Below are 21,248 nucleotides of genomic sequence, written 5' to 3'. Positions count from 1 at the left end.
GACATCAATGGAACATCTACACAAGACTAGTGCGATCTTCTAAGGGAGCTTTATGATGTTCAAATCATCACCGCAGGCATAGATACCATCCAAGTTGATGCATATCAATGAAGAGGCGACAAATTGAAATTGAGCTTAAGCTGAACGATTCCAGTCGACTACACAAGGCAAGTTTGCAATCAACAAACTGCTAGTAGTATGGATGTACGAATTCCACCATCAATCAATCACACTTCCTCCATTCATCTAATTATCTACCATCTAAGATTGAAGACTTCAACAAGAAACCATGCAAATTGCAAGAAAACGACATATTTCACCATTACTTCAATGAAAATGGAGTTTGTTTACAATCAATGGCAACAATTTCTTGCCTTGTCCTCCTATTCTACTCTAATTGCTATTCTATCAACTATATTCTAACTCTTCCAACTATTTACAACTCTCTCTAATCATCTAAAAATTCCTCTTTACAAAATGAAATGCCTGGGCTTATATAGTGCCCACAATACAATTTGAAGGCTTAGATCAATTCAAGATCAATGGCCAAGATTTTACAATGAAAAACCCTAATTAGGGTTTGTTACAACCATTACATAACATTTAATGCTTGACCAATGATAAAATTGTATTGCTTGGACACATGTCCCTTCTAGAAAAATCGACCAATGGATAGCCGGGGTAGGTACATCGGAGTTTGTGCCACCTTCCATGAGTTAAGTACATTGAATCTGGACATGCTGAGGTGGACTTCACTGACTGGAGGAGTGATGACTGGGATGCCACCTCATCTGACACTTGAAGCTTGCTAGATATTCAATTTGATGTCGTTGAGAGGCTATCTTTAATTAACTCTTGTTCTAACTCCTTTTGTCCTTGATGTGCAGGATGATGTACCTCGCCTTGGAACGCTGGATTGGAAGAGGTCGCCCTTGTCTTGGCTTGATCGTCCTGGCGAAGACCGTCCTGGCGAAGACCGTCCTTGATCCGGCTTGATTTTCCTTGAAGAGACCTCCATTTGATGCCTACACAACATTTCAAAATTAGTAACATGATTTTGCAATACATAACATAAATTAGAGAGCAAATTTTAGGAAACTTAATGATAAGTCCTTTATTAATCATTTCCTAAAAACAACTGAGCTAAGGCAAAACAAAATTTCAAAATCCAAAATTGAGGAAATGACGATCAACGTTCGAAATCAAAACAATAAATCCATATCGTCATACCTCTTTGAGAGCTTAACTCTAAAATGCAAAATAAAGGAATTCGCCTAGGCAAAATTTGAAATTCGATAGTCTTGATGTGATCTTCAAAAGAACGTTCCTCTTATCAACTTCGCCACCCTTCAAGTCTTGGACGTGATCTCCTCTTCAAGTTAGCAATTTCGCCATCTTTGATATGTCCTTGACGTGATCTCCAATGCCTTGGACAAGTTCGCACTTCTTTGGATAGTACTAACGCCTTCCTTTGGATATAAATTCGCACCTCCTTGAACACAACTTCGCACTTCTCCCTTTGTCTTCCTTAAATCGCACTTGAGATGATAAAAATGATAATGTGAAAATAAAAATCTTTCACCTCCCTTATATAAGCGCCTCTCATCATTCACCCTAAGGCCGACTTTTGTGAAATAAAGCAATTTTAAACGATTTTTAATTAAATAATAAAGGCCGACCTTGACAAAATAAACCCAAGCGCTCCCTTTTGATTTTTATTAAATTAATAATTAATTATTAAATGCCTTTATTTTTAATTAATAAATTTCGATTTTTTACAAAGGCAAAAAATAATTAATAAATACATACCATGCGCTATTTAAATGCTTTTAATTAAATATCGATTTTTTTCTAGCATTTAAATAAATTTAAAAAATGTTTGTTTAGCGCCCAAAAATGAAAAAGTGGGAAGATACGTACCTCATCGCCCTGGTCCCTGACTGAGGGACAGGAGCGATTTTGCTCTTGTGGGCCTCATTTCACTTCATCACCTTCGAAAATTATATTCAACGGATTCGCAATGCCTCCTTTCATTCATTCATGCCTTGAGATCGGTTGAAATTTGGCGAGAAAATCATCTACAACAAAAATCGCTCTGGTCCCTTCCTGAGGGACAGGAGCGAACTTAAGCATTTTGGTCCTTTGTTGACGTTTGATAATCTTCAATTTGTCTTCAACGGGTTCGATTGACCTCCTTTCTTGCCTTAGAACATAAAATTTGCTTGATCTTTGCCCAGATCGTACCTTATGAAGAACTTCGCTCTGGTCCTTCAGTGAGGGACAGGAGCGAATTTGACCCTCTAGGCAAAACTTCATCATTTCATTGTTTTTTGATCAAGTCTGGATGTTCTATCATGCTCATTTCGTCCTTCACCATGCCTTTGATGTCTCGATTCGTCCAAACAAGGTCAAGAATGGCTCAACTAAGCATTTTCGCTCTGGTCCCTTGGTGAGGGACACGAGCGATTCGCCTTGGTCCCTTGGAGAAGGATACGAGCGAAATTTGACTTTTCGCACTCTCAATCAGGACAATTTTAATGGAATATAACATTTAAGTATAAGTTTCTTCTTTCTTATACTTTAAGTTATATTCCATATATACTTTCAGGATGTTTGAGAGTGGTTTCAGACCTCCAGGAGTTATATTGCAAAATCTAGTTTTTGGAGGTTTTTTCAGTTTCCAGACTTAGTCAAATTCAGGATCAGGGCATTCCAGACTTAGCCAAATTTCAGGATCAGGACCTCACTCAAGCCGGACTTGCTACCCTGTTGATCTCCCCGACAGCACTTCAAGTTATATTCATTTGATAAAATGTACCTCTTTGGACCTTCTCACATCGTCAAGACGTTAAAATCTTGCAAGGACAAAGCAAAATTGGATTTGTAGCTCCAGTCCTTCACTGAGGGACAGGAGCGATTTAGGCAATTAGCACTGTTATGGACGTCCCAAAAATCTTCAATTTATATTCAACGCATTTATCTCATGTTTTTCCTTGTTTTTGAACGTAAACTTGCCTTGACCTTTGTCTGGATTTTGCAAAATGAAGGAAATCGCTCTGGTCCCTGGGAGAGGGACGAGAGCTACAAGGTACCTCGCCCTGGTCCCTTGGAGAGGGACAGGAGCGATATGGTCAATATAGGTCATTCTCCTTCGTTTTTGCACCTCAAATTATATTCATTTGGCAAAGCATCTTCCTTTGGACGTCCTCAAATCATTAAGTCATCAAAATCTTGCAAGGACAAGGCGAAATTGAATTTGTAGCTCCGGTCCTTCACTGAGGGACAGGAGCGATCTTTCCCCTGGAGGCTTTTCTGTGCTCATGAAAATCTTCAATTTATATTCAATGGAAAGATCTCGTCGTTCTCCATTATTTCAAACGTAAAATTTGTCTGGACTCTGCAGGGACGATGAGATATTTGAAATTGAGCTCCCGTCCTTCACTGAGGGACAGGAGCGATTTTGCTCCTACAGGCCAAAATAACAAGATTTTTCACATTTTAACACTTCACGAGGCGAAAACAAATCAATTCCAATGCCCAGGATCAAAATTCAAAAAAGTCAAAATTTGATCAAAAATATTCAATTGGACAAAAATTCACATTTCATCTTCAACACTTAGACAAATTTAAGCTCTGCATCAACATTCCAATTGAAAATTAGACCATTCTGGCAAATTCATTGCATTCAAAATTTGCATTCTAGAAAAGGAAATTCAAAAAGCTCCCAAAACCTGACTGGATTTTGGTCCGAAAAGACGGTAATTAAAACCCTAAGGCTTGACCCTAAATCCAGACAATTAACAAACTAACAAAACCCTAAAAAAAAGCAAAGCGAAAACGAGCAAAACAAGCAAAAAACATGGGTCCCCATTTGCAATGGGGCGATGTGTGAAAACGTCACAACAGGTTGCAAGCTGAGTGGGTTTAACCTTGGAGGAAACTCCATGGTTAAGCGCACTCGAGTTGGACTGTACTAGGATGGGTGACCTCACGGGAAGGACCAATGTTTCACCTCTATGAGCATCACCTAGATGCAATGAGTGCTAAGTGTACCATTCATTCTCATGAGAGATGGGTTCTTGTGAACCACTACTCATGAATCATGGGTCAATGAGTTTGACTTGAAAGCTACACAGTTGAATCCTGATAGCAATATCACAAGATTTGAAGGAGTTATAATGGAATTAGGGTTTCCACCAAATTTTCTCCTAGGGTTGCAAATCAGTGATTTTTTTCCCTTTATTCACAAGATTTGAACAAGGGCATAATGATTCACCTACAACAATGATTTGAAGGTATTTGGAGTCATTTTCAGTAAGTTATTACAGTTTTAGGATCTTTTAAAATTTCACTCTATAGGCTACAATTTGTGGGATTTTTTAGATTTGCTTACATATTTGGAAAGCTTAGAAAAAATCATTAGACCTATACTCTCTAAGATTTTAATTTTGAAATTAAAAAAAGAATTAAAATCATCCAATCAAGTTTTGTTCAACCAAAAAAAAAGATTTTTCACAGTTGAGCCTCATCATGCAAGGACCCCAGGGCCCAAACTAAAGGTAGGGGCAAGAATTCCTACACACTAAGAAAGAGTTTTGACAAAGAGGATACATTTTGGAGTTTGTATTCCATGGGATAATAAAGTGAGCTAGTTGGAAGAGGGTGTGTAAACTATGTAGAATGATTAAAAAGACAAATGGCTAGCATCATGTTTGCAATGTGTAATAAGCCTACCAGTAAATTTGTCACACTTGTAAATTTTCTTTTTATTTAACTAAGATGCAATCCATCAAACAACTAGTGGAGCATGAAACCATTCAATATTTTTGAGTTTAATGTTCAAAAATAGATGCCAAACTTTTTCAAGTAATGGAAATACTCACAAATAGGAATCCAAATAATTTTTAAACATAGGAGCATTAACAAATCTAAGACTCGAGATAAATCAAAATACATTAGAAAAATTGTGGTGCAAACATTTTGTTAATAGCACAACATATCAAATAGAAGCACGCTGAGAACAAAGGAGCGAAAGGAAATTACTCAACAAACTGGAAAGAAGGAAGGTCTATAATGATGGGAGAGGTCGAGAAAGCGTGGGACAGTTGGACCTCCACCTAGCGGAGATGGAGATGAGATGTGAATATTGTTGATGTGGGTTGGCCTCCTTTGTAGAAAACAAGTTTGCAGGGGATTGCTAGGGTTTCAACTTTGGAGGTGGCTACTGTTGAGGATGTTTGGATGCAGGATTGGGGGGAGGAGGAGGATTTATCTTTTGATAGATTTGTTCTAGGTTTTGATGAGGATGATGGTTTTTTGTGATTATCTGAGGATGAGGTTGGTGGCTTTGCTCCTATGAGGGATATGATTGAAGAGGACGATGAATTGCTCCTGGACATTCTTTGGAGGCCTACTTGAAGGCTAAGGGGTCTAAGATTGCTAAACCGGCCGATTCAACTATTTTTTAGAAAGATTCTGGTTGGGGTTTGAGAGAAGGGTTTCTTCTCCCCCGAAATATTGACAATGACCAGATGGTTCCTGTGTCTTCTACTTTGGAAGTTTCAGAGGTTAAAAAAACTATGGATGTTGAAGGTTTTATTCAATCTAAGCTTGCTTTTAAAGGTTGCAGGATGGTAGCTGCTACCCCTCCTATTGCTGTTGTTGTCCCTTCCCCTAAGGGTTCAAAGGAACCTTGTGTGCTGGAGATTGAGGTGGCTACTACTGTTGCTATGTCCCCTAGGGTTTCTTTGGGACAAACTAGTTGTTTTGGTTTTATTAAGCCTTCTAAGTTTATGAAGGAAGAGCAGGTTGAACTCATTCTTCATGATTCTCTTCAAGCTGAATCAATGACTTGGTTGAGGAGCTCGCTTGTTCGGAGATTTTGTGGTAATCATCCCATTATTGATATTGTGAGAAGATAGATCCTTCAGGTTTAGAAGCTTAGCGGACATGTTGAGGTAACTACAATGTTGAATGGTTTCTTTCTTTTTCCCTTTTCCTGTGTGGAGAATTGCTCTAGGATTTTGCATGATGGCCCTTGGTTTTTGGGCATGAATGGTCTTTGTATTCGAAGTTGATCTCTTGGTTTTAACCCTTTGAAAGACACTCTCAAGTTTCCTGTCTTGGTTCATTTGCTAGGGCTCTATTTGGAGTTTTGGAATGAAAAGATTTTTATGATTATTGCCAATTCTTTTGGGCAATATTGTGCTACAAATAAGGTCACCAAATTCATGAAGTGTTTGTTGTTTGCTAGATTTTGCGTTTATGTGGAGAAAAACTAGGTACTCCCTACTCAATTTACCATAGCCTCTAAATTTGGTGAGTGGAAGCAGCAAATTGAGTATGAGGACTCTCCAATTATTTTCCATTCTTGTGTTAAAGTGGGCCATGCCTCCACTACTTGCTTGAAAAATAAGAAACAACAATTGTTTGGAAAATGAAGGATCAAATTCTTGTTTCTAAGGAGTCTTCCTTTCCTTCCATTCTGGAGGTTCAGAAAGTAGACATAAAAGGAAAATCCCCTATGGACTGTTCAATGAAGGATATTGCTTTGGAGTTTGTGGAAGGTTCTGCTAGTGATTTTATCTTTTTTTCAAGAAATTTATTTGGGGAGGACCTTAGTTCTATGATAAAGCAAAGCTCCTTGGAAAAAAATTTTAACTACCCTGACTTTCAGTGGGTTACCACCCTGTCTTTGAGCTGGGTTGTTGTAAGGCTTTGTTTTGCCTTGTTTCTTGTAGTTCTGTTGTTGTTTTGTAGTTGTTGTTTGGTGTTCTGCTGGGAATAATGCATAATCTTTCTCTTTGTACAAGGGATCAGGACCCTTTTAAAATCCCTGCTTACCTCATCAAAAACAAACAGTTAATAACAGCCTTATAATGGCTTTTATAATCATAAATTGCATTACATTTGTTAATCAACTGAAATACAACATTTTGTCAAACACTTAATATGCAACTGGAGTTATAATAAAGTAATACCCATAATGAATGCTGGAGTCACAGTAGCTGAAATATAATGGATTAATTTACTTCTTCGAACTGCTGCGAATAAATGTTGTCTTAATTTCCCATGTCACCCTTTGCAGATTGACCAACAAGTCACACAAGAGTCCAAAATAAGCTAAATATTATTTCCTTATATGCTGGGTTGCTTTTTTTGAAGTTAAAAAAACACACCTTCAAAGCTGGCGGCTGGATTTGAGGAGTCCTAACAGCATTAGAACTTTCCCTTTTTCCTTCAAATATTCCACTCATAACCTCCAACCTCCAAATGCCACCACATGATAGGAGCCAACCTTTAACTTTTTCCAAACACCAAAAGAGAAAGGCTCTATCAGCAATAGGACTCTTCAAGTGTAATTCCTATAAAGATGCGGTAAAAATCTGAATATTTGATCTGTTTGGTAAGGATAGCGGTAGTAAATAGGACCCCTAACTGCACTAAAACTCTTCTAATCACCTTTTTGAAACATGTGGCTAGTCAACAAAGGCAGCGATTTATTTTTATTTTTAACTTTTAGCATACCCAATGTAAGCGGCAGTAATAAAGTCTCCTAAGAACACTAAGACTCTCTTTCCTTGACCTTTTTAAACCTTTTGAATACCAAGCCATGCTGTATGGAAAAGCTGTTACAGTCCTAATGGCATAAGGTCTCTCCAAACCTTAAATTTATGAGTTTCCGAAAATCATCAATCACCATTTAAGCATAATTCCATGCCCTTTACTGCATTGATGCCATCAATTTAATAAATAGAAATGCAAATGGCGGCAAAAAACTTCTAACACAAGAATTAACTCTTCTTACAAATTTGTATTTGTCCCTAAACTTCAACAAATTTGTTATCTGCAAATCTTTGTAATCCTATGTAGATAAATCAATATTCCAAACTCTCATTTTTCAAATGTTAAGCCCAAATGTGAACTCTAAATGGATCCACCAAGGATTGGCTAGGTGGGTTTTAGTCCATGAAAACAAAGTAGCCTTAGGGTTTTTGTTTTAGGCTAAATAGTTGAACAATAGCTCAGACTCACAAAGAGTGATTTGCCAAAATAAATAACCAAAAATGAATCCAATGAGTATCCACCTCCTTTAAAACCCCTCTAGAATTTTTTGGAATATAAATTTTAAAAGCGCTTTTAAAATATTAATCATTTGAACTCCAAATAAGTGATTTTATAATATTTTATTTCTTGGCCCAAGTAAAGTCACTTTATCAAAATAAAATATTCAACTTAATAAGACAATTAATTAAATACAAATTGCTTGAAAAATATTAAACTTTATTTAATTGATTAAATTATTTATTCTTTCAATGCTTGGGCCGAAAATGGGGACATTACAAAACGAATGACCAATGAGGTAGGGTAGTGTAAGTTATCCAAGAATCAATATAGAAGATATCATTCTCACAACCAAATGAACAACCCCAAAACCCTTTTAATCAAAGTGGATCATCAAGACAAGCTAATTGTGATCCAAATCCTAACACTCATATGAGATCTAGGAACTCGATAACAAAGATGGATATGCATTAGTTTGATGGTAAGGATCCAATGACTTGGATTAATCAAATAGAGTTTTCTTTTTAAGTGCAACAAATTCCAAGTGGGCAAAAAGTGACAATGGCTTCCTTATATCTAGAAGTACACCAATCCACTCAGTAGCAATGGTTATATGCACACAGGAAGAAAAAAGCCCTGTCATGTCCCCTCCTTGATCATTATATATTCTAAATGAAGCAATTATTATTATTAATTACCAATGAATGATTATTTGGAATTTATTAAATATTATAATTTAATTAATATTTATTACTGATAATATTTTTGAAATATTCAAATAAAAATAAATTAATATTATATTATATAAACATAATTTATATTTATATATTTAAAATAATAAATATTTAATTTATATATTATACTCACTTGTTTAAATAACAGTGAGCCAGTAAGGGATAGATGGGCATGGGTTAGTATTCAACATTGGATATGATCAGTCGATTATTATGAACATATATCTGGCTCCATATCGTTAAAGATTACACTTGGTGGCCAAAGTCATTAAGAGAGTATCGATCTACAACAACGACCTCTTCTAAACACCAGTAGCCATATCGTTCATCATCGATAATTACAACTCATCATTCTCTAACTATATCGTTTAATCGATTATTAAAGAGACATAGTCGGCGAAAATCAAAGAAAGATGGATATCGAGAAAGCAAGAAACATTAAGATATACTCCTAAGTATTACGTATTGGCTACAACAGAGGTTATTGTAATCATAGTTTTAAAACTCGTGGACTCGCCACGGACTCGCGAGTCCATGGGAGCCACGAGTCGACTCGCCAAGGACTCGCGAGGCGAGTCCATCTGAAAGACTCGCGAGTCTTTTGCAAGGACTCGCGCGAGTCTTTTGCATGGACTCGCGAGTCTTTCAGATGGACTCGTGCGACCCAGAGAAAATGTCATGCAATCTTTAAAATTGAGTTTAACATGTGAAAAAATTAGGTCTCTCCGTCAGGATTCATATATGGAATATAACATTTAAGTATAAGAGAAATGTCACTTATACTTTAAGTTATATTCCATATACACTGTCAGGATGTTTGAGAGTGGTTTCGGACCTCCAGGAGTTATAATGCAAAATCTAGTTTTTGGAGGATTCTTCAATTTTCCAGACTTAGTCAGATTTCAGGATCAGGAAGACATTCCAGACTTAGCCAAATTTCAGGGCATTTGAAGATCAAGATGACATTCCAGACTTTAAGTTATATTCCATATATACTGTCAAGATGTTTGAGAGTGGTTTCGAACCTCCAGGAGTTATAATGCAAAATCTAGTTTTTGGAGGATTCTTCAATTTTCCAGACTTAAGTCAAATTTTAGGATCTTTCGGCGATGCCCCTTGACCCCAACTTGGGGGCGTTGCCCCGAAACCCCCGTCGAAAAATATGGGGGGAAATTGCGCCGATGGAAGTAGGGAAAATTTAACCTCCGAGTCTGATTAGGCTCCATATAAAAGCATAATTAGCATTGAAGAAATCTTGGTATTATACATTTTAGAGTTGAAAGTTTGAAACTATGAGTATGTGACATGTGTAATGTTTCAATTATGGCTCTTATGTTCTCTAAATGCATTAATTTCTTTATGTTTTTTTGTAAAACTACGGTTTTTTTTTTTGCCGAGTCCTTGCCGAGTCTTTCACGAGTCTTTCACGAGTCCGAGTCCAAGTCCAAATTTTTGGTTTGCCGAGTCCGTGGCGAGTCCGAGTTTTTCAACTATGATTGTAATGAATGGAGGGTCTATAGTCAGTGATCTATATTCAGTAGATGAAACGATATCTGGAAGGCATGAGTATTTGTTTTGAAGAGATGTGGAATGGTAAAATACCACGGACCATGAAAAGTGACTTCAAACGGTGCTAATAAAAATATGATCATTAGCTAAGTATAGTCGATTATACTAAGAGATTAAAACTCTTACGTAAGGAAAGGAAATTATAAAAAGTCATAACCGTTGTCATGAGAAAACGTGATCTTATTCAATGGACATATAACAAGTATATAAAGAACTTACAATCAGGAGATATGGTGGGGGTGTGAGTATAGAAATATGGAAGATAAAATTCCTTTGTTTTGAGTTATATCAGACTTAAAAGATAATAAAGGATTTACGCTTCCTAGAAATAATTGTTCTACATTTTTGTTGATAATAAGTGTATGAACTGCCGTTTAAGAAAAGAGATCATTTCAGAATTAATATACAGAATCTATGACAGTTCCGTGAAGTATGTTGTCTGATCTCTGTAGAGAATTTTAAAGAAGAAGTACATGCAAATTTGGAAAGTTGGAACGCTCTTTAGGAGTCATTGCCAAAGGCAAAATATAGGTTCCATAAGGAATACAGTCCTAAATCAGAAACAGCGACATATCCGAATTGGGTTTGCCTTCTATTTTGCCGCCATTGTTGCAGGCTTCTACAGTCAAATCTGAATCAGCCATCAACCTTCTTCATGAAAGGATTGCAGAAGATTATCCACCTAAAATTAGAGAGGGTTATCAAGATAAGTTCTTTCCTCCGAACTATTCCTTGAATTTTAAGTTTAATGTTATAATGAAATGAATTCAGTTTGATAAAAGTATATTTATTAATATATTACAACCCACACTTTAAGTTAGAGATTGTTGTTTTGGGACTGAATTATAGTAAGTCCCAAAAGGGGACATCACACGCCCTCACTATCATATGGTCAATTTGCATATAAGAGTTACAATCACCCTATATCAATAGTGTGTCATACAACCACTTCAAATAGTTAGCTAAACTACAACAAACAAGATCAGTCAAGGATTATATTCAACAATTCCAAAACCTATCCTTGAGAGTAGATACAATTCAAGAAGAGAACTTGAATGACTTATTACTAGGTTGTCTCAGGGATGACATCTAACATGAGGTACACATGTTTAGCACCATTTATATAGCTGAGTCTTTGTCTTAGCATGCTAGGAAAAAGAGAAGTTTTTAATTCCTAGAAGGCAAGGTTTAAGGGCATAATAGATAAGAGTTTTTCAACACAACCATTCCCTCAAACCACTAGATTGACTCCTCAACAAATTGAAGAGAGAGATGAAAGGGTTATGTTTTAATTATGATAGCAAATGTAGTAGAGGGCATAAATGTGTAGAAAAGAAATTGTTCTACATTGAAAAGCCAAATGAGGAGAAGAAGATGAATAAGAAATATTAGACACTGGCAATGAGCCAAAGGAAGAATCAAGTGATCCCCAACCAGCCATTTCCTGTCATACACTTTCAAGTATTAACACTGCACAAACTCTCAAGGTAGTGAGTTTTTTGAAGAAAGAGAGAGTGAGAGTGTAAATAGATTTAGGAAGTACTCACAACTTCATCAACAAGAAGTTAGTTGCTTGTCTACATTGCTTTATATTTCTCGCTCCAAAATTTTAGGTCCCAATTGTGAATAGGGGTGTTGTCAATTGTTTAAGGAAACACCATAGCATTAAATTATCCCTGGGTGATTATTGTCTAGATTTCCCAATGTTTTCTATCTCCATGGGTGCAACAGATATAGTTTGGGAGTATAGTAGTTTGCTACATTTGAAAGTTTGAAACAATAGAGATGAACTTCTAGGAACTATTCATCCATTTTCACTTAGAAGGAAGGATAATATAATTGAGAGGGTTGTGTACAAAGTCTCATAGATACTAAGATCTCATCAAATGCAAAAGATGCCTAACAAGGGGATAGATGATTTTGTGGCTCAACTATTTGCATTAGAAGCATATATATCGAAGGCTTTTGCACCACTAGATCTATAAGCAGCTGTAGATAAGCATTCAATATTTTTTGGAGAGATGACAAAAGGATTGCCTCCTAAAAGAGACCATGATTATGCCATTCAACTTGAATCAAGGAGCCAATCACCCAACATTGAGCCCTATAGGTATCCATATGTACAAAAAAGTGAGATTGGTTCAAGAGATGCTAGAGGCAAGTATTATCAGGTATAGTCAGAGCGTTTACTTCTCTCCTATGATAATGGCGCATAAGAAAGATGACACTTGGAGGACATGTCTTAATTACGAAGAGCTCAATAATTACACCATTTAAGATAGGTTTCCAATTCTACTAATTAATGATTTGTTAGATGAGCTTAATTGTGTTGTTTGTTTTACAAAACTTGATCTTTGTTCTAGTTATCATCAAATCAAAATTAGAGATTGTGATGTATATATGACAATTTTCCGAATCCATGAGGGCCATAAGGAATTTTTGGTAATGCCTTTTGGTCACACAAATGCACCATCAACATTTCAAAGTTTGATGAACTCTATCTTCAAGTCGTTTTTGTAGAATTTGTTTTGATATTTTCTTATGACATTTTAATATATAGCAAGACTTGAAAGGAACACTTGCAACATGTAAATCAAGTTTTGGACATTCTTGTGCAGCATCAACTTTATAATAAGCCATCCCAATGTGTGTTTAGAGTCAAAGAGGTGGAGTACCTAGGTCATATTATGTCACATGAGGGAGTCAAGGTGTGCCCTCACAAGATCAAGGTCACTGTAGAGTAGAAAATTCCTAGGACCCTCAAGAACCTATGGGGTTTCTCAAGGCTTATCGATTATTATCATTTCTTTGTAAATAATTATGGTAACATAGCATCACTTCTCATAGCTCTATTGAAGTATAATCCTTCTAGTGAAATGAGGCAACTACCAGGGCATTTGAATAGCTAAAGGAAGCCATGTGTATAACTCCATTCCTATCTACCCCCAATTTTTCTAAAACATTCATTATGGAATGTGATGCTTCACGACATGGCATTTGAGCAATAATCATGCAAGAAGGAAGACTCGGAGCATTTGAGAGCCACCAACTAAAAAGTAAGAATTTGTTGAAGCTAGTTTACAAGAAACAAATGTTGGCTATCCTAAATGCAATCAAACGATAGAGATCTTATCTAATGGGATGACACTTAAGCCTTTAAGGTAATGATAAATCTTGATAATATCAAATATTTCTTAAAGTAAAGTTTGTCTTCTAAAGAATAGAAAAAATGAGTCACAAAGATGTTGGGGTATGACTTTGAGATCATATATAAGAAAGGAGGTGAGAATTTTGAGGTTAATTCTATATTGAGAAGGGATGAAACCCCCAAAGTCACTATCGTATGGCATTCCCATCTTACAAGAAAATTGGGTAAACAAGATAAGAGAAGAGTGAGAGAAAGACAAGGATGCTCAAAATTTCATTGAGAAACTCCAATAGGATTTGAGTGTTTTAGGCAAATGTGCATGGAAAGGAAAGGCTTTATGGTACAAGGATAGGTACTATGAACCAAAGTTTTAAAACTCGGACTCGCCACGGACTCAGCAAACCAGAAAAAATTGGACTCGGACTCGGATTCATGAAAGACTCGCAAAAGACTTGACAAGGATTTGGCAAAAAAAAACGTAGTTTTATAAAAAAAAATAAAGAAATTAATGCATTTAGAGAACATAAGAGCCATAATTTACACATCATATGATCTCCAAATGGCAAAGACACAATATTTGAAATGTCATCATTCATACTCATAGTTACAAACTTTAAAATGTATAATAGCAGCATAAGTTTATAAATGTTTACAAAATTACATATAATGATAGGTCTAGATCTTGGGGGAGAGAGGAGAGACTGAGATAGAGAGTAGTAGAGAGAGGGGATGGAGGAAGAGTGATAGGGAGATAGATAGGTCTAAAATTCGGGGCAGATAAAGTGAGTGAGATAGAGAGGGCAAGTGAGTGAGATAGAGAGGGCAAGAGAATGCTAATAGGAGCCTACTGATTACTGAAATTTGACTAAGTCTGAAAATTTAAAAGATCTTCTAAAACCTAGAATTTGCATTATAATTCCTAGAGATCTGAAACCACTCTCAAACATCCTGCCAATATATACATGAAATATAACTTAAAGTATAAGAAAGGAAAAAGACATATTGAAATGCCACTTATACTTTAATGTTATATTTCATGTATATATTCTGATGAGGAGAATGAGACTGACTTGAAATAAAAAGATTTAGATAATTTTTTTGACGTGTTTTCTGGGTTGCACGAGTCTAGTCAAAAGACTCGCAAGTCCAAGCGAAAGACTCGCACGAGTCAATTAGAAAGACTCGCCAGGACTTGCATGGCGAGTCGACTCATGGCGCCACTGAACTCGCGAGTCCGTGGCGAGTCCACGAATTTTTAAACTATGACTATGAACTATCTACATTGGGATTCAATGCTCAAGTTTAAGGTGTTGGAAAAAATACATGCTTCTCCAATACATGGGCCCTCTAGGTTCTTAAACAATAATTATAGAATCAAGTAATATTCATTTTTGGAGAGGATAAAAGGTGATGTTCAAAATATTGTAGTAGATTGCATGGTATGGAAGCAAAATAAAAGGGAGACAATTAAAACTTCAAGTTTTTTGCAGCCCTTATCTATTCCAAGTCGAAGGTGGAAGGAGGTACCTACGAATTTCATCATTGACTTGCCTAGATCTTAAGGAAAAAATGCAATCATGGTTGTTTTGGGTCATCTCACCAAATATGCACATTTATGTGCTTTGGTACACCCATTTGTAGTAAGCTTCGTGGTAACAACCTTTATGAATACTATTTAGAAACTACACAGGAATCCAAAAGTTATAATAAGTGATCATGGTCCTATATTTATAACCAATTTTTGGACTAAGTTATTTTATGTTTGGGCACTCAGCTTGCTTGTAGCTCATCATATCATCCCCAATTACATGGATAGATTGAGGTGGCCAACAAATTCTTGGAAGGTTCTCTTCAATGTTTTGCTTCAGATAAACAAGAGAAACAGGTGCAATGGGTACCACTACTAGAATGGTGGTATAACACTCCCTTCCATACTCCTTCCAATATGTCTCCATTTTTGACACTATATGGGTACCGGTCACCATCAATCACCTCTTCAATGCAAGCATATCCAAAGGTTCAAACTGTTGAAAAACACATTCAACATCAACAAGAGGTACTTGCCACTGTCAAAGAGAACTTAAAAATGGAAAGAAAATAGAATGAAGAAACAAGCTGATCAGCACTTGTGAAAGGACTTTTTAAGTGGGATATTGGATCTTTGTGAGATTACAAAAATATAAGAAAATTTTACTAAAACAACAACAAAAAGATAACAAGTTTGCACCCAAGTATTATGGTCCTTATAAGGTGTCATAGAGGATTGACAATGTATCATATAAATTGAAGCGACCTAAATCAACAAAAATAAATCTAGTTTTCTATGTAGCGTGCTTGAAGGAGGTTATGGGCATAGAGGTGCAGTATAGACTGAGTTACCAAAGCTTGATGAGGAGGGAAAATAGTTTTGGATCCTAAGGAATTTCTTCAAACACGCACTAAGAAGTTGCAAATGAGCGCAATCACATAGTATTTGATCAAATGGAGGAACTCTAAGTCAAAAAAGATGCTATGTGAAAAAATGAGGATTTTGTGACAAAGTATCTATAGTTGATCAATGTTGAGAACATTGCTTCTTTGACTAGACAGCTTGTGGCTACCTCAACTCCTAATTAAAAGTTGTATAATCATCATTATAGTCTTATTTAGATAGCTAATTCATCCTTAGTGTTATATTTAGGTATGTAAGGTGGTTTAGGTGGCATCCAAGGCATAAATAGGGTATATATAGGAGCTTGTAGTTAGTTTATTATCATCACATTGCAAATTATGTTCTTCTTGGAGACTTTTGGAGGTTTGCCCCTTCGAAGTGGCTTATTACTCTAAAGTACTACCAATTATTTATAGCATATTTCCTATTATGTTCTTCTCTTGTGCAAGTTATTTATTACAATATGTCATCCCATTAGTTAGTTAAAATAAAATAGTCAACATGCATGGGGATGGTTGTAGTTGTCTTTAGCAGGACTCTATCTTTTGTAATAACTTCCTAAGTGAAAAACACCTTAGATATACCATTGGAGTTTATGCTCTTCAGGGAGGTTGCCTTCTCAAAGTGGCACCGCAAAGATAATAAAAGATTTTTTTGTTTTTCTCTCTTCTGCATGGTTTGTCTATAATATCTTATTCTTCTTACAGGTCCATTATAATAATTTTACTCAACTACATTAAGAGAAATATTTATTTAGCAATTGACTTGACGGAAGAAAATGAAGCCAAACTTAGGTGATGGTCCCATGGAAGGGAATATCACTCTAAGTTTACACCGCAGATAGTCACATGAAGTGTTTTTCATTCATGATGAAAATATAGGAATCTTCCTAAAACAATTCCCAGCAGCTACTGATTAGGTGTAAGGCTTTCAGAAGCTTTTGAAAATCTGACTACGAGCTTTATGGCTGCATGACAGTATGAGGGAATTTTGTGTGCATGAAATTTTTTTATAAATGGTAATTAATACTTATTAAAATGAGTATCAAAGATAAAATTATTATTTCTTGGACCTATTTTATTACAAAAAGATCGTAAAATAAGGGAAATACTCTCCAAGATTATACCCAGCCATTCCTGCCTGGAAAATTTAGGGAAAACCCTTCCATTGGACCATTGCCTAAAAATATAATTATCTGTTAGCTGATTTGGGGATCTACTAAACAGTTCACATTCAATAAAATCAAACCAAACTTAGTCTGTTTACTTCAAATACAAAATAAGGTTTCCAGAGATAGATTAAACCATTTGGAAATGATTATTTAGAAATCAAAATGCACCAATACCTAAGAAAAATCAAGAGAAGGTTGCAATACATATGTTTTACTCCTGAAAACCATCTTAAAGTGTTCCGTCTTACCTGCATTTCAACTATTTTATTTGTTCTGCATGCTTCTAATAAAATTCCAGAAAGCTCCACTGCACATTTTCGAAAAACAACACTACTAAAATCCTTCAAAATTTTGGTGGAGAATTCTAAACTTGATAATTTTCTCTGTTGCTTCCATTTCTCTCCATCCACGGTGAAAATCCCATCCCCAAGGAGATCTGCCATAATTTCATGGTTGAAATTTTCCTGCAAATGAAAAATATAAGAATCAGTACAATCCCATAAACTATATCTGAAAAAGGGTGCTTACTATGTTGAAACAAAGGGGTGTTTGTTATGTTAGGACCCAGGTTGTGATCTAGAGGACATAATGCCAGGCAAAAGAGAATATGGGCTCTAGTTACCATGCGATCACTACCATTAAGGTATGTACCTACTAAGATGAGCTCTAGTTACAATGTGATCGCTACCCTTAAGGTATATGCTTGCTCAGATGATCTGTAGTTACTATATAATTACTACCTATAAGATATACAAGAGAAGGCCGCTTATGGGAGAAGACCCAAGTTCCAATCTAATAGATTGTTGATTCCCAAAATTGAATATCAATTGTGATCTAGTTATCCTGTAATGATACCCATAAGCTGCCTACTCACTAAGATGCATTTTGTTTGGTAATCACTATCAACAATCTATATATGGAAGGGGTGTTTCTAACGAGAAGATTCAATTTCAATTCTATTAAACATGTTGCCTGCCAACACATCAACTCCGATTACCATGCATTTGCTAAGATAAATTCTGGTTAACATGTAATCCCTACTCTTGCTATCTTAGAAAAAAATCAGAAAAGCTGGAGAAACGAAAAATGAGAAAACCAAAACATTCTGCCTGTGTTCACCTTTTTAGATCATATGAGCTAGTTGTTTTCTAGCTTTAAATTGACTAGGATTGATCAAAATAAATTCAGTGCAATATAAAAGTTAAACTAAGTTTTCATTTATCCCCTACCCTAATATAGCTAAATAGAGAATAGAAAATAACTACAAATAGCAGGACAAGTAGTATTTATTCTGAGAAACTGGATTATTATATTATAATTTATTTTTTATATAGGCTGACAATATGGTTCTACCTGCTAAACGCCTTGCAGATTTAGGTAAAAAATCAAGAGTTTTTCAAGCATTCTGAAACAGGTCCGGTCTAATTGTACTATTGATAAACACAAAATCACATTAGTCAAATATACAAAAAATATTTTATCTTATGGATTCCTTCAATAATCATCTACATCATCAAGTGCTTCAAAAATTCAACAAGAGGTCCAATTCAAAATCATCATAGTTATATCTTAAAAATCTTACCATATAATTTCTTTCAAATAATCACTCACTATTTAGAGATCCTCAAACATTTTGCAGATGTCTGGTCCATAACAATTGTTGGTAAAACCAAAAATAGGACAGTAAAGTCTTAGGAAACTATTTACCCAATAAATTCCTTCAATAATCACCAACTATTAATGCAACCCAAGTTGGTCCAATAGGGAAATTTTGTACATTCCGAAATAGAGGTCACAGGTTTATTTATGGAGGGGTTGCATATTCTATCAAAAACAAATTTACAAATCAATGGATAAATAAATATTTTTTTTGTAAGGGCAGAGAGGAGACCAGGTGAAAAGGAAGATAGAAGTTAGGATAGATAGATTGAGTGTAAACTATAATTCCATGGTAAGAAGGATAAGAATGCTAAATCCTTATAAGGAAAAATGAGTTTGTCTGCTTCTAAGGATCAGAGGAGGAGGATTTCAGAAATAAGTGTCCAGGAAAGTATCATTTGCAAGGAGACAGCTTGTGAAAGAGTTAACACTAACAGAGGTAGGTTGGAAAGAAAAGAAAATCAGGTCTTCGGAAAAAGATAATGCTGCAGGCTATCCAGATTCAAGGTTTATTTCTTTGCAGGAGAAAGTTTAAGTTGATGTTGTACTGTGCTCACTTGACCAAGCCTTAACCGGTAAAAAAGTTTCTCCCTTCATTAAAAGTGGCATGCCAGGTGATCAGCCATTTGTCAGAATTACCAGAAATCCCAAAAAGATGGCTGATTTTGAGGTGGACAGGAATAGAGGAAGACCAAATTTGAAGGAAGTTCATATTAGAGAAACAGCAAATGCTGTTGCTAATGGAGCCAGTGTACTTTGGAACTAAGTGGTTCTAGAACTGCAGCCAAAAAGTATTAAGGCTGGTGTTTGGGTGGGGGTCTCTAACTTTGTGCTGCGTCTCCTGTCTAATTTCCAAGTTGTTGCAACTTTGTCTCGTGTATTACCTAGATAATTCTAGGCTGTTATCTGGATGTATTATTGTTATATCTGTTGCTTTCAATGTGTATAGGGTTGCACATATCTCAAAAACCCATATTTCCCCATTAATCAAAAGAAGAAAGCACAATCCTGTCATGAAATGCAATTACTAAGAAATTTAATATATTAATAAATATTATATATCATATTTAAAATAATCAAATCTAAACTGTATTATTGTAAGCACCATCGAACACAATATACTCATAAAAGAAGGTTTACTCCAATTGAATTCCCATAAAACATCAAATATTTGACATACTGCAGAAACACCACCTAAATATAAACCCTTCAAACCCTTTAAAATAACAACTTATCCCAATTCATTTAAACAATTTGCCTTATCAATTCTTTCAAATAACTAGCCAATATTTACTTTATTTCTTCAATTAGAAAAGATATTTTCTGCAATTTCAAAGAGCTAGAAAACAGATGTCAATTGATACTACAGGATTCTGGAACAGGAAGGCTTACCCTGCCATAATTTGTGAAATTGGTTCTGAGTATGTACTCCACATTTGCAGGATCAGTCGTATAAACATAGCTGTGAGTAGGATAAGCTAATCTGTATGTTTTATAGCGGTAGTGATGATCTGCATAGAAATCATGTATCCTCTTGAAATTGAGAATATGACCAACTATTGTAGCGGCCACAGGTGGGTATGAATCACTACTCCACTTGCTTTTGAAAATGTTCTGCAAAAAAAGCAGAGAAGCAAGTGCAATTGGGAGTAATACAATTGCTGCTGCAAATATGCTCAACACCATTCTTGTTGTTAACACAACAGTAGTGCAAAATTCGAATAAATATTAAAAGCTACTCCGATGCTAAACTACTTGGAGGAGGTTGTTTTAAGCTTTTACATGAAGTGGGTGTCCATAAGCAGTAGCAAATCGAAGTTTGGATTAAAACCCCAGAATTTGGATATTCTTGCAGATTGTTTTGGGTCTGATGAGTAGATGCATTGACAAAGAGTGAATTATAAAACGAGTCTTTGAAAATGGGTTTAAGCTTATATATGAAGTGGATGGCCATAAGCAGTGGAAAATCAAAATTAGGATAAAACCCCAGATTTTGGATGCTTTGCAGATTGTTTGTCATGGGCCTGATCGGTAGATGCGTTGACAAAGAGTAAGATAGTTTAGCAAGTATACTCTGAAACCAAATAAACAAGATAAAGATACCCCCTAAACCTAGAAATCATCAATGCATATAAAATATATAAAGGAATGCTCCATCGATGCAGATAAAGATAATGGTGTGTGACTTTTTCTTTAAAAAACGATGTCAGGCTAATATATCCACAGTGTCAGGCTAATATATCCACATGATTATGAATATATTCCACATTATATGTGACTTTAAAGTTGCAAATACACCGTTTTCTAATATAAATATTGTGAGATGTGATTTTGAAGTGTATATGTATCTCTAGAACAAGTACTATTTAGTGGCAAGTGTTTGTCACTATAGTTTTATAATAATTTATAAGTGGCAAGTGTTTGTCACTGTAGTTTTATAATAATTTATAAGTGGCAAGTGCTTGTCATTGT

The 21,248-nt window shown here is 35.5% G+C and overlaps 1 protein-coding gene across 2 annotated transcripts in view; it reads right to left on the bottom strand.

Annotated features, from left to right (window-relative positions):
• LOC131062415 (cytochrome P450 704C1) overlaps window positions 1-20,972 on the bottom strand; it is a 56,650-nt gene extending 35,678 nt beyond the window's left edge. Inside the window, exons 1-2 of one of the 2 annotated variants that reach the window (XM_057996070.2) lie at window positions 20,169-20,971; window positions 17,366-17,581 (exon numbers count right to left, since the gene is read on the bottom strand). In XM_057996070.2, the coding sequence (XP_057852053.2) occupies window positions 17,366-17,581; window positions 20,169-20,462 (510 nt within the window). In that variant the 5' untranslated portion in view covers window positions 20,463-20,971. Of the gene's footprint in view, window positions 1-17,365; window positions 17,582-20,168 lie in introns of both variants that reach the window. The other variant, XM_057996078.2, reaches the window with a different exon arrangement.
• Window positions 20,973-21,248: the final 276 nt, after the last annotated feature.

This window comes from Cryptomeria japonica, chromosome 5 (genome assembly GCF_030272615.1).
Source record: "Cryptomeria japonica chromosome 5, Sugi_1.0, whole genome shotgun sequence".
NCBI classification, from domain to species: domain Eukaryota; kingdom Viridiplantae; phylum Streptophyta; class Pinopsida; order Cupressales; family Cupressaceae; genus Cryptomeria; species Cryptomeria japonica.
Note: the sequence above shows the minus strand (reverse complement) of the source record. Positions and strands in the feature narration are given on the sequence as shown.